Raw genomic sequence first — 13,353 nt, 5'->3', positions numbered from 1 at the left:
TACAGATATCTTCCTTTGTGTTTAGCAAAACAAAATAATTACACAGATTTGAACCAACCTGATTAACTATCCCTTTAACCTGTTTTTATGGGTTGGTCTTTTGTCTGGAGACTTTTTGGCCTTATTGATATGAAACTCTTTTATGATTGTCAAGTATATCTGTGCTTGAAATGAAAATGACTCAAATGTGAGGGCCCCACTGTCCATCCTAATATATATCATTTTGATTCACAAACATTACACAAAAACAATCAGATTCTATGATTACAGGTAGTACATTTAATAATGCAAGCAATAAAGAACGAAATCCTGCTTAGTTATTCTTGTGGGAATCACTGTGCTGTTAATACCTTCAAACAAAACCTTTCTTTTTCATTGTTTTACTTCAGTTAAAAACCGTGACAGACCATGATGAAAAATGCTTTAGGATTTTGACAACAGATCCTTACAAATGATGGTAAGAAAATAAAATGCACAGAAATTCAGCAAGAACGAAAGATCAGACCACCTAAAGCATGCTTCATTTAAAAATTTGTATTTTTTACATTTCTCTTGTAATTTTAACATTGCAAGTGTAACATTTACGTGTTCTTTCCTTCACCAGCAAAGAAAACTTTATTATTAATGTCGTTCTGTCAATGGAGTCTATTTTACTAACAAATAGTAATAGTTAACAGGTTTATATACACAGGCTCCATCCTTCTTAATACGAGAATCCTACTCCATTTGGAGACAGATGGGCTTACATTGAGGATAATCATATCTCTTCTGGAAACAGATTGAAATATTCTGATGACGGTTCCAATATTTTCAGAGTCAAAATATATTTTGTTGATATTCTGAACCAGTGGTAAAACATAGCATAGAGAAGTGGGTTCATGCAGGAATTCATGCACAACACCCAATACATTATATTAATAACAAGAGAATCACCCGTGTCTTGGCCAAGAGTAAGGGCAGCAATATAGTACGGTATCCAACACAGAATATAAACCATAACGACAACCCCTAAAGATTTGGCAGCCTTTTTTTCAGATCTGGCCTTTTTTTCTAAGATCATGTTTGAATTCTCAGCCTGACGTTTTGCCACAAAGCAGATTTTCATGTATAAAGAAATGACTACAGAACAAGGTATCACTAACGTAACTAAGACATCTGTTATTATATATCCCAACTTAATATAAAGTATACATTCTCCAACACATGTGTGGTTTTTCTCTGGTGAGATGAAAGACTCGTTCAAGAGAATAAAACAATACACAGATGAAAATAACCAGTTCACAATAATAGAAATTACAGCTCTGTTAGTAGTGACCCTCGTTGGGTATCGCAAAGGGTCATTCACAGCAATGTAACGATCAATGGATATAAAAATCAAATTGCCAAGAGATGCTGTAACAACCACGTAGAAAATAAGAGGAAATATTGCGCAAAACACTTCTCCAAAGTACCAGCACGGCTCAATCAGTTTGATGCCCTGGACGGGCATGAGAATCAGTCCCACGATCAGATCCGCAATAGCCAGGGAGAGAATGATCAGGTTGGTTGGAGTGTGAAGTTGCCTGAAGTGAGAGATGGAGATGATCACCAGCAGGTTCAGAAACACGGTCGACACAGATGTCAACGAAATGAAAATGTAAACAAAAATGTACTCGGCGTCAGGTTTTACATTTTTGGTACATGACAAATTATTGTTTGGAAAGCAGTAATGGATTGCTTCTTGGTCCACACTTGCTGCTCCCAGGTCAGACATTTCCACGGTGGATCAGATTTGAAGAATACACTTCATCAACGTGTGCGTCATCGGCAAACCATTCTCTTTAAGGATGCTATAGCCTCCTGGTTCTTATCACCGAGATGACTCAGTTTTATACCGAGGGAAACCACAGCGACCACCCTCTTCAACGAACACATCATTATTCAGCTTTCAGCCCACCCACTTGTTCATTATTCATAGACCTGGCAAATCTGAAGTAACTGAATCCAACGAGGACCACCACACAATTTATTTGACATCTTGCACATTATAAAGTCTGACTGGAAGATTTGATTTTGCTTTTAAAAAGATATTTACCATTAAAAACAATCGCTCCACCTCACAGTCTTTTTTCCACTCAAGAGAAATTTACTTTAATGCCATCGAACACAAGCAGGAAGCTTTTTGTTATTTACATCCACTGGCACTAATTAAATATCAATGTAATGAATGACTCCCTGGAAATCACCTTCTATATTATATACTATTTTTAAGAGTCCGTAATTATTACCATTAATATTAGGGACGCATCGACACTGTAAATTTCGTCCCATATCGATCACTTTATATTGTGTTACCCGTTCATTCTTCAACGTTAGAAGTTGATAACCGATATATTGGCCGATATACACAGTATCTATAATAAAGCATGTTCTGAGCCTGGAACAAATGGATACTGTTTTACAACATTGACTGGAAAAAAACTTTTTTTTTCAATTTCCACATGATGTACCAAGCCTGCATTACAGTTTGTTCTTACAGTCAAAAGCCAACAGACTCATCGGTCTCAATACAGAAAGCATTCAGACAGCAATCTGCTTTACACAACCGATAATTTACACATTCGTGGATACGCATCTACACACTCCTTCATCAAGTGACTGATCACGACATGTATTGTTTTTTAACGGTGAGCAGCGTGCACCTGAACTGCTTCAATAAGAGGAATTGATTCACAATTTATCGACTTAAATATATCAACCTGATTTTATTATTGGGCCAATACCGATTATAAAATGTAAATTTATCATCTGATACCTATATGGCTAATAATATATAGTGCATTCCTACTAAATACACACTGGAAATTGAAATGACATACCACACGTGGTCAAAACACCTACCAGAAGAAAACCACAAACCATAAACTATCTCATGATGAGAGGGACCTGAGCCAGATCCATCAGTGTGAGCAGAAGTCCCCTTCACTTTCTTCCATGGTTTCCGACAAGATTTCTGATCAACATTCAACCTTGTGCAACCACAGCAGTATTGCAGAGATGCTCTAGACTAGAGAAATAAGGCCCCTCATAAACCATGACTTTAACACAATGTCAAACTTTAGCGTTATTCTCACCCATTCACCAGACACTGATGCCAAATACCAGATCACTGACATAACATAAAAACTGAAACTACGAAACCAGCCATTACCGGACCATTAGACAAAATAAAGACGGTCAAAAAAATGTAAGAGTGGTATGTTTTAACATGTAGACACTATGGGGCGGTTTCCAAGGGAGGGATTAGCTAGAAAAAAATGATTCTTGAGGGTTATTAAATACTACCCATGAAAATCGTTTACATTTTACTTAAATATATTATGCAGTAAAGTAAACTATATGCAAACTAAATGATCTCCTCAAAATTGAGTTAATAATTTGCACTCAATTAGATTTGATTCTATATGATTTATGGTGACAGAAAGAATCTTGTGTTAATTGTCAAAAAGGGATTTTGTAGACGTTTGTTATTTGGTCGAGCAATTGATGCGATCTGTTTCTGACCATTTTTAGGTCAATTCAAGCTTCTCTGAATAAGTCATATTTATTGTGTAATTGTTTCGTTTTCATTATAATAAGTAGATTAACTGTTGTCGGTTATAAAAACTAATATTTTATAAGTAATTAATATTGACTTGATCTAATTTCTTTTAGTGAGTCGTGACTCATAGCTGATAAAATTAGGTACTATTTATTTAAAATTATAGAATAAAATCTACTCAATCTAAGCCCTGTCCGAAAAACCACGCATGTTTACAGCCTGAATTTATTGAATGACTGTTTTAGTGTTTCACTTATCAAATGAATAGCTAAAAATACCAGTTACCTTCACATAAATGCCTACATGTATAACAAAATTATCTTTACCCATTTCGTTTCTTTCGTTAGACAAGTTCCAAGCATTCTGGGGTAAGAACACTCCCGGGGGGAATGAATGGATCCACAATCCCCTCAACAGCTTTGCATAAACCGAGTCTGTTTATTTCACACCTTTGATTGTTAGGCTTCAACAGCATGTTTCATTCAACAGTTGTGACAAGCGCTAATGGAGTCTCTGGTGACTTTTGTGCTATATTTCGTCAGATAAATAAAATGGTGTGATAGACGTGTTGATTGCTCACAAAACACTTGAGAACCGCTGAACTTTGACTCTACATTTTTCTTTAAACGCTTGGCATCCATGTTGGTGTAGTTTGACGTTTAAATCAAACAATATTTTACTTCAAGATTACGATCTGCTAACAATCTATGTTCGTCTTCTGTAGGAACTCAAACAAATGCTTTCTCCTATGTTAAGTTAACATGTGTAAAACTCTGCCCTACTAGGCCCTTTTCACAATTACGTCATTCAACTTTCGCCCTTTTCGCAAAGCAGTGTATCACAACTTCCGTTTGAAGAAATGTAACACAAAATACAAGTGGTCAAGACATCGGTAAGATTATTATTGTGTACAGTATCAGGCATGTTAATACTTCGTAACGTTTTTATCTGACAGTACACATATTTGAGTACTTATCCTTGCACTTTCGTTAACGCAAAAACAAAACACTTACCCTCATAAATAGACCTTCGTCAAAGAATTTCTATCTTTTATCCAGCTTTTGATCTTGTCGTAAGCGACTTGTCATCTAGCCGTATTTGTGGCTCCATAATGATCGCTCTAGCGGAAGTGACGGTACACTGCTTCACGGCAGAACGGAAGAAGCGTGACGTCATGTGATAATGGCCTGTGAAGCAGTTTCTGTGTGGTTTAATTCACAACCGCCGACATGAGTATAAGATCAAAGTATGCATTGTGTTGCAGCCTAAAAAGAAAAGAAGAAGAAGAAATCAGAAATAAAACAAAAGTTTCCTCAACAAAGGCATCAAGCCAATGCAAGAATTGAGATTTACATCCACAGGGCATGAAGGCAATTTAATATTTCCACATTATTGTTATACTCTACAGTATTTCGGACATTTCTATATTACCCTCTGCTTATTAAATCCCTAGAAAATCGTTTTTGAAACAAATAAAAGTACAGAGGGTAACATGTCTGATTAATAAATTATTTCAACATAACTGTACACAAAATGACCAAAGTAGGCCTACTCGATTACCAATAACACAACAAGCAAAATGACCTCAAACATGCCCGAATCAATTATACCCACTAAAACAAGATTCTGTTCAAATAGTTCAAAAGTACTTATATTAAAGTATGAGTGAAACGAGACAGTTGAGTCGTGTCATTTGGCCTAGAAAACAATCTTTTAATCTACACACTGTAAAGCGGCGTCGCCACCCGACGGGCGCATGTTGAATTACAAACTCTGACCCTGATCAGCACAAATACATCAAACATGCTTATAACTGAGCTTTAATATGAACTCAAATCCACAAAGAAGTGGATATTTGTACACAGATAGGAACATTACAGTTATGAAATAAAAACAGGTCAAGTAAATGATGTATTTGAGCATAACCATAAAAAAATTAAGAAAAGCAATACAAAAACATGGAATGACACAAGACTAACTATGAGGATTATATTGTGACTTAACATTTTAAATAGATCAAAACTATTCCATCATTACCAACCATAAGTATATTAGGTATACATTTCAAACATTTAGACTTCATCTCAGGTTAATTTTGACATTCTTTATGATTCTTTCATGTTTTCTCTGCTATCTGTACTAATGTATATACTTTATGTGTTGTATTACAGTAACTGTACATGCAAAATTGTGTAAAACACAAAAATACATGAATTGAATCAAACCTTCAAATCAAAAGGTTTTCAAGATCATTTCGGAAAAAAACATGTAAATCAAGTGGCCCTTAACCTTTGAACAGAAGTGTATGTTCCAAGACATACCGTGACTGCATGTATGTGTTCCACCCATTCACTATAAAATACACAAACATACTTTTACTTTCATCTACTGCAGACGATTCACTGCGCTCTTCTCTGAGCTCCTCTGAGCACACATTGATTTCAGTATGGCACAAGGTACGTTTTCTGAGTGTTTGTGGTGTTATAAATGTGCATAGATGAAGTAAAATAGTTAACAATAAAAGCTTAGTGTGTTTCAAGGCTCACTGACTATTTTGTCAAGTTGAGCTGAAAGTGACTGTAGCTTCGCTCACAACCGCAGTCTGAAGTATGTATATAACTATAGAGATAATATTTTCCTATGTTATTTTTGTGGGCTTCATTACAGGATATGAAAATAAAGCCGAGTTTTGTAAAAAAGACAATATCACAATTCTTCTGCTTGGGACTGACGACGCGTGTAAGTGTTTGGTGGGAAATAAATTAATTCAGTTGGACCACTTTCATCCAGGACGGTCCTTATATCAAGAAATATCACTGGAGTTGCAGAACAGCGTGGTTACTGTTATCAATATCCAGAAAAGGCATTCTCAGTCATTGCAAAAGATTGAGAAACACGCATATTCAACCTCTGAGCAGCTGTGTATAGTATTTGTCCTGCAGCGTGACTGCGTTACTTGGAGGGATGAGGAATTATTTAAAGAATTTCGGCATAATTTTGGAAAGAAAATGTCAGAAAACATGATAGTACTTCTGTTTAGAAATAAAAATGAGAGATCGACAAAGTCAGACGATGAAACAGACCATTCCCTGCGATACATTGTCCACCAATGCCGGGGAAAAACTTGTGATTTTAACACAAATATGGAGTCAAATGACTTAATGAAACGACTGATGAAATGCTGGAAAATTGCGCCTGAGATGCAAATAAACAAGAATGAAAGGTAAAATGAAACATTTGAATGTAATCAGATGCTGTTTCTTCTCAAAATGAAGCTCTTGACCTGAGATCTTGATTCATTTTCTCTTCGATTGCAGATCCCACAGGCCCACATATGCACAGAATAATCGGGAAACAACGATACAAGAGAACCTATCAGGTAATATCCATCATAATATTATAATCAATCGTTTTAATAACAAATTTACCCTGTCATAAAATCTCCAATACCTGCTTTTCCTCTGCAGCGGCTGCAGCTTATCCCTGCAGTTCCAGCTATAGGCAGGAAAGACCCAGGACAAGAGGTATGTTATTCTATTCTTCATTACATTAAGTCATACTGTATATTATATAATACTATATATTGTATTTTATTGTATTATATTACGTGTTGTGTTGTGTTGTTGTGTTATATGTCGTGTTATGTCGTGTTATATGCTATGCTATGCTATGCTATGCTATATGTTAAGTCAAGTCAAGTCAAGTCATGCCATGCCATGCAATGCTATTGTCCATTTTTTAAACTCCTGCAGGGCAGCGGCGGAGTAGATCATTCAATATTGGACACATCCGATCCACTGTCCGAGCCCACTTGTCGTCTGTAGGGGCTGCAGCGTATCCCAGCACCTCGGACCATAGGACAGATGGTATACTAATCTCTATTCTATTCTACTCTATTCTATAGCATTTTGTCATTTTTATTTTATAATTTAGAACGAGACCAAACCACTATCACCAAGACAGACACCATGACCATTGTGCTGCTGGGACAGACAGGAAGTGGGAAGAGCGCTACAGGAAACACTATCCTGAGAAAGAGACTTTTTGAATCCCGCGCCAGTTCTGTGCCAGTAACACAGGTGTGTCAGATGGCAGAGGAAACCGTTTGCGGAAAAATGATCAGGGTCATAGACACTCCAGATTTCTTTTATGAAGGCCTTAGAGACCAGCAGAAACACATAGAAATGTGTAAAGAGCTCGCTCAGCCTGGGCCGGATGCGTATGTACTGGTCATGGAGCTCGGCCGTTTCACAGATGGAGAGAGAATGATAGTTCCCAATATACAGAAAGTGTTTGGTAAGGATGCTGTGAGAGAAATCATCATTCTGTTTACTGGCAAAGAGAAACTAGAAGAAAATACAGTATCAGACTACATAAGAAACACTAATCCCCACCTGCAGGAGCTGACCCGGATCTGTGGGTCCAGATGTCTTGCATTTAACAACAATGACCACAAGGATCGACAATTTCAGACACTGCTAGCGATGGTTTCGGAAATGAAGAGACAAAATGGATGTCCTGACAATTGTGTGCCGTTTCCCCAAAAGGAATCCAAGAAAAAAGATTGCACAGTCATGTAAACGACCTTGACAAACTGAATTTGAAAAAGTCTAATCAAAACCTTAATGTTGTGTATCATGTCAATAAAGTTCAATTCAAATGAAAGATCTTTCTGGGAATCCTGTGTGTCATTCATTTAACAGTTAAACCTTTTCTTTACAGGAAACAAACAATGATCTTGACTTTTGAAGAATTAAACCTCAGAGAATGTGGTTCTACAGGTCTACGTGTTTAAGTGCTTCAAGGCATGCTTCATAGTTCCTGCTCATGAATATGAGACTATGAAAAGGAAAGTGTCACAGGTTATTTGGAGGTTGTTCCTTCTATGAAATATTTTTCTGAGTTTCTTCCTTATGAGAAGTATAAAGAGAATGTGCGTGATAAGAGATCATGCAACGAGGGTGTAATGATTGATGTTGAGTTTAGAGGGGATTTTGGCACATTCTTCTTCATAAAAACCAGCTCAGTGAGTCATACTGCATTGTATGGTAAACAGGACCAGTGGCGTTGCTAGTGTTGGAAGGGATAGTGGGCTTAGCCCCCACCTCGACACGGAAATGTACACATCAGACTTCTCAATAATGCCTACAAAGTAAAAACATCATTAGGCCTACACAGGTCCACTTTGAGCAAGATTCTCCACAGGCATTACAAGGCAAAAACAGCATTTATTTGCCAGTACTTAAATCAAATGAGCTTGACAATGAAATGATCTCAGATATTTAGTCTTGCTTTATGAATGAAAATGTAAGAATTAGGTGTGTTTCTGTTTCAAACGAGCAAAAACATGGGGTAACAAAAAAGCTTGATATTAGTTTTACGTTTACTGAAGAACCTAAAACAAGTTCTTCTTAACGCACTTACAGATTAGCTTTTTAAACCTGGAAAGGTCTGTACACTGTAAAGAGACTTATCATAACATGATCCGAACCGAGAAAAGTCTCTTGAGCATATAACATACAACAGTGTCCAAACATAAATATCATCAAATAAATGCCTTTTATATTTTACAGTTAGTTGTTCTGATAGACAAAATTAGAATGGGATTCCACATTCTCGGAAACAAATGTATAGTACAGTATGATGCTGTGTAAATGCCTTTGGATGAAATTAAATGTAATGTAAAAGGTAAAGTATCCCACTTTACTCCATGACAAAACTTTGTTTTGATCAAAGTTTGCACAAAAACTACAAAACTGCAAAGATATGTTGAGAACAGAAGCTTATAGTTGGAATGTAGAAAAAGGTTCAACTGTTAATTTCGCGAAGCACCTCTTTAAAGTCCCAGTGAAATAAAAAATGACAATTCAACGTTTATAGTAAATAGCTTAACAATGTGGGTAATTTTCTTTTAAAAATGAACGTTCAATCTTCAGACCATTCAAAATCTGATGAAGCGATTCCACCCTGAAACGACTATTCATCGTAAATTACACGGCTTGGACGCAGCATCCGTTATCTCCTCCCCTTCAACAGTCAGCCTGCTGCCGGTTTCATTTCAAAATCAATGCAACGGCTGTTTTTACACATCCAATCAATTCCCTTGTAAAAAAACGCAAGCCACGGCCACTACCTTTCTCCTTTTCACTCGGCAATGTGTCGATCGCAGCATCAAAAAGATGAGGGGCTTTTGGCCAAACATGAGAGTCTTAAGCCCCCAAAGCCCACCCCTCGCAACGCCACCTAACCGAAGCTCAATATAAAAAATTATGATTGTTTAGAAACAAACCAAACAAGAATCATAAGAATATGTTTGTAATGTTGTCTGATAAGAATCTAAATAATACAACAATTGATGTTAATATAGAAGATGGACAACATGGTCCATACTAATACACAGAGGCATTGCTTGGGGCGGTGTTTGCAGGGGCTATAGCCCGGTCAGAAAACTGCTTAGCCCCGGCAAAGGATTTCCTGAAAGCTATTACGGAGTGTCTATTTATACTGATTGCAGTGTTAGCAGAGGCAATATACACTTACTCTGCCCACCAGTTCTGAGGCTGTGCAACTAGCGTCTCCAGAGGCGTAGAGATTAAAACCTATTTTGACTACTTCATATCGTCGCATGCCTACTTTCCCCCATCACATCAGATCTTAAAGCCATTTACTCTTAATAAAATGAAAAAAAGTGGCTAACAAGCGTTTAATAATAAAGTTGTAGGGTAAGGAAGGGGTGAACAACTGGCAACGTAACTAAACAGACCTGACGGGCGTTATTGTCCCTTGATCCCCCAATGATGAATATTCACACACATTAACACACAGGGTTGCCAAGGCTGTTATGTTCAGAGAGAGGCTTTATAGGAGCAATTCTTTAATGATAAGACTGCATAAGTATACATGCACCAGTTGATTTGCTGGACTTTTAATCTGTGACAATGATCATTGTGCAATGAATGTGCTTTGCATGATAAGATTTTATTTTGCTACAATATCTCCAGTGCCAGTACAACATCATTACATATTTTAAGCAATAACATTTTAGAACCAGGAAGTGAACACTGAAAAGAATAAAGGGACCAACCTGAAGTACCCTGAGAAAACTATACTCATTGTTTTGTTTTGTTTTTTTAAGTTTTTAAGCACAGTACATTTTATGAAACGTGCACAAATAACACAAAAAAGAAAACCTTACTAGTTGTTTAAGTGTAGAGAACAATAATTGAAAGATAATGAATTTATTGCTACTGCAATGTCTAAACACATTTTCCTGAACAAAATTCTATAACACCGCAATGTGAAAATAAGACAATATTGGGCTGGATGCCAAACATTTCATAACACTGTCATTTATGACATTTATAAACCTCGATCGTCAAACAAGATTCTCCAAACTATTCCCAAGCAATATTTTTTGGAACACAGGGATTCTATCATCCAGAAAATCAAGAAAGCTCAATTCATACTCCAGAAGCTCGGCCATCTCTCTCTGCACTTTCTGTTGTTGAATGAGTTCTTCAGCTTCTTCATACATTTCCTGAGTAAAGCATTCTCCTCCATTGGCTGCCACCATCTCATCTATTTTCTCTAGTAATATTTTCACCTGAGATCGATTTCTCACGTCATTGTTGTCAAAAACAACATATCTGCTCCCACAGCTCTGGATGACGCTTCTGAGGTCATCGTGACCACTTCTCACATAGTCTTTTATCGACTGACCTCTGAGCGCATCTCCATGAGTGAAGACCACTATCATGTATTTAGAAGCTTCTTCTCCAAAGATCTCTTGAAGGGCTCTGACAGAATTTTTTTCCTCATCTGTGAAACGACCAATTCGTAGCACCAGCAGAAACGCGTGAGGACCTGGTGCGGACACCTGAATGCATCTCACGATTTCTCTTTTAATGTGATCTCTTGAACTGATATTGGTGTCCAGAACTCCAGGCGTGTCTATCACATAAATGTCTCTGTGGTCTAACGTCTTTTCTTTTTTGCATTCACTAGTAACAGAGTTTGCAGAAGGTTCTGATTTAAAAGCTTTTCTTCTGAGAATGGTGTTTCCAACTGCACTTTTACCAACTCCGGTTTTCCCGATCATAACAATGCGAAGCGGCGTATCTACAATAGCAAACACAGCGCAATGTGAAAACTAAACATCCACACTAACAAAACTAATGCTTAAACATAACATTTTATATACTTTTACAGATTCATACTGAATTGAGATTTTCCAGAACATTGAAAGCAATCATTCAACTTACTTTGCTCGACTCTTTTCACTGAAGAACGTTTGAATAAATCATGAAAATGTTTTAGACACATTGTTCCTTCACCAGCCGTTCACGTTTTAGTCTGACTGCATTACAGTACCAGCATTTGTGTGTGTGAATGATCCACACCCCTGCTTTGTTTTTCACAAATGTACAAGCTTTTACTATCCCTTGCATGCACACATGTAAAAGATCTGATTTTCTAGACTAACTGGAAATCCAACATCGTGGTCACACGTTTATTTATCCCTATGGTCTTTCCTGTAACAAGTTAACTAGAAAATGAATCGATATGATAAAAAAGTTGACAAAACTTTAAATAATAAGGCAACCGATCACAAGGTAATTTTCTTGTGTTTTCTCAACAAATGTGCTCTGAAGTCCACACAAATCAAAACATAAATATTCCAGTTTAACTAATGAACAACTGAACCGAATTTGTTTTTTTGGCCGAACAGTAGAGAATAGATTGATCGCGAAGCGGCGTTTCTACAATAGCAAACATTTTAAACACACAATTTAAACATTTGACATTTTTGAACACCTTATTTCACAGAATGAAAAAGTGAAATAAGCGATTCTATTTCAAATCAGAAAGCTTGAAAGCAATCATTTCACTTACTTCCTGTCTTTGATAAAGGAATGTCCGCTGCGTGAAACAAAACAACATTTGAATATGAACATTTTGACTGAATAACATGTATAACTGAACAAAGCCGAGCTTATTGTAAAGAGTCAGTGAACGCACCGTGTTCTTCTGCTGAAGAAAAACAGCAAGAGGAAGGACACCTGAGACACGAACACATTATTCCTTCAAATCGTTTCCCTGAACTGCTAAATCATTTGCAGTGTGACTGCATTATTATACACCTGTGTGCGTCATCCACACCCCTGCTTCATTTTCAGAAAATGTCCACAACAGTCTTTTGCTTTCACATTTGTAACATCATTCCTTATATATACAGAAGTCTTTCTTACCATTTTGAAGGAACAAACTGGAATTTCAGCATTCGGATCATAGTGTCTTATCTATCCCTTCGAATTGTGATCATTCTCTTTACACTATCAGAAAAAATACAAAAAGTGCATTTGCACCTAATGAGCACATATGAATGGATCAAAGGTGCATAATGGTACCTGTAATGGTACATAAAGGATGAGCCTTTTTAAAGGGTACCAACTGCTTTTTTACCATCTTTCTGCGAGAGTACATTTAAATGAAATCTCAATGAAAGCGGATTATAGTTTAATCACACACATTTACAACGAGATACATTACTGGGATTACAGAGGAGAACAAAACATCAAAGAAATGAATCTGTTTTCAAGTAATAGAATTCAAGTATTGTAATTTAATTTCAATTTGCTTAATGACGAAATCCCAAACCCCAAATATAAATCAGCTTTTTAAAGTAGTTTGTCTTTGTTTGCGATCCATATTTTCTGTATGTAACCATTTACTACCATACAATAATGTAATACAATTTAATAAAAAAATTAAAA

General features: G+C 36.6%; 3 protein-coding genes across 4 annotated transcripts; 1 reads left to right on the top strand and 2 right to left on the bottom strand.

Moving 5' to 3' along the window:
* Positions 1-268: 268 nt before the first annotated feature.
* Positions 269-1,753, bottom strand: LOC306889414 (trace amine-associated receptor 13c-like; the record flags this gene model as incomplete). Its single annotated transcript, XM_079448309.1, has 1 exon — positions 269-1,753. The coding sequence occupies one exon, from the start codon at positions 1,751-1,753 to the stop codon at positions 758-760; it is 996 nt and encodes a 331-aa protein (XP_079304435.1). The 3' UTR covers positions 269-757.
* Positions 1,754-5,942: 4,189 nt separating this feature from the next.
* LOC306889645 (uncharacterized protein) lies at positions 5,943-8,249 on the top strand. Of its 2 annotated transcripts, XM_079448812.1 has the most exons (6): positions 5,943-6,036; positions 6,248-6,803; positions 6,898-6,959; positions 7,048-7,104; positions 7,333-7,446; positions 7,514-8,249. In XM_079448812.1, exons 1-6 carry the CDS (start codon positions 6,027-6,029, stop codon positions 8,158-8,160), a joined length of 1,446 nt encoding a protein of 481 aa, XP_079304938.1. In that variant the 5' UTR covers positions 5,943-6,026; the 3' UTR covers positions 8,161-8,249. The 2 variants fall into 2 exon arrangements, with proteins under 2 accessions (XP_079304938.1, XP_079304937.1); XM_079448811.1 differs by lacking the exon at positions 5,943-6,036 and having other exon boundaries at positions 6,050-6,803.
* Positions 8,250-10,421: 2,172 nt separating this feature from the next.
* On the bottom strand, positions 10,422-12,770 carry LOC306889650 (GTPase IMAP family member 7-like). The gene is made up of 3 exons (XM_079448817.1): positions 12,599-12,770; positions 12,473-12,499; positions 10,422-11,698 (listed from the first exon to the last, which is right to left on the bottom strand). Exons 1-3 carry the CDS (start codon positions 12,654-12,656, stop codon positions 10,956-10,958), a joined length of 828 nt encoding a protein of 275 aa, XP_079304943.1. The 5' UTR covers positions 12,657-12,770; the 3' UTR covers positions 10,422-10,955.
* Between the last annotated feature and the right edge of the window lie 583 nt (positions 12,771-13,353).

The sequence above is a fragment of the Barbatula barbatula genome, assembly GCF_947034865.1.
Source record: "Barbatula barbatula genome assembly, chromosome: 24".
Taxonomy (NCBI): domain Eukaryota; kingdom Metazoa; phylum Chordata; class Actinopteri; order Cypriniformes; family Nemacheilidae; genus Barbatula; species Barbatula barbatula.
This window is presented reverse-complemented; position numbering and strand designations above follow the sequence as displayed.

Coding starts and splice junctions, on each gene's coding strand:
- LOC306889645 (XM_079448811.1), top strand. CDS start 6,190: ATGTATATAACTATAGAGATAATATTTTCCTATGTTATTTTTGTGGGC. Junction 6,804..6,897: donor CAAATAAACAAGAATGAAAG/GTAAAATGAAAC, acceptor CTTCGATTGCAG/ATCCCACAGGCCCACATATG. Junction 7,447..7,513: donor CTCGGACCATAGGACAGATG/GTATACTAATCT, acceptor TTTATAATTTAG/AACGAGACCAAACCACTATC.
- LOC306889650 (XM_079448817.1), bottom strand. CDS start 12,656: ATGTGTTCGTGTCTCAGGTGTCCTTCCTCTTGCTGTTTTTCTTCAGCA. Junction 12,500..12,598: donor TTCTTCAGCAGAAGAACACG/GTGCGTTCACTG, acceptor TGTTTCACGCAG/CGGACATTCCTTTATCAAAG. Junction 11,699..12,472: donor TCCTTTATCAAAGACAGGAA/GTAAGTGAAATG, acceptor TTGCTATTGTAG/ATACGCCGCTTCGCATTGTT.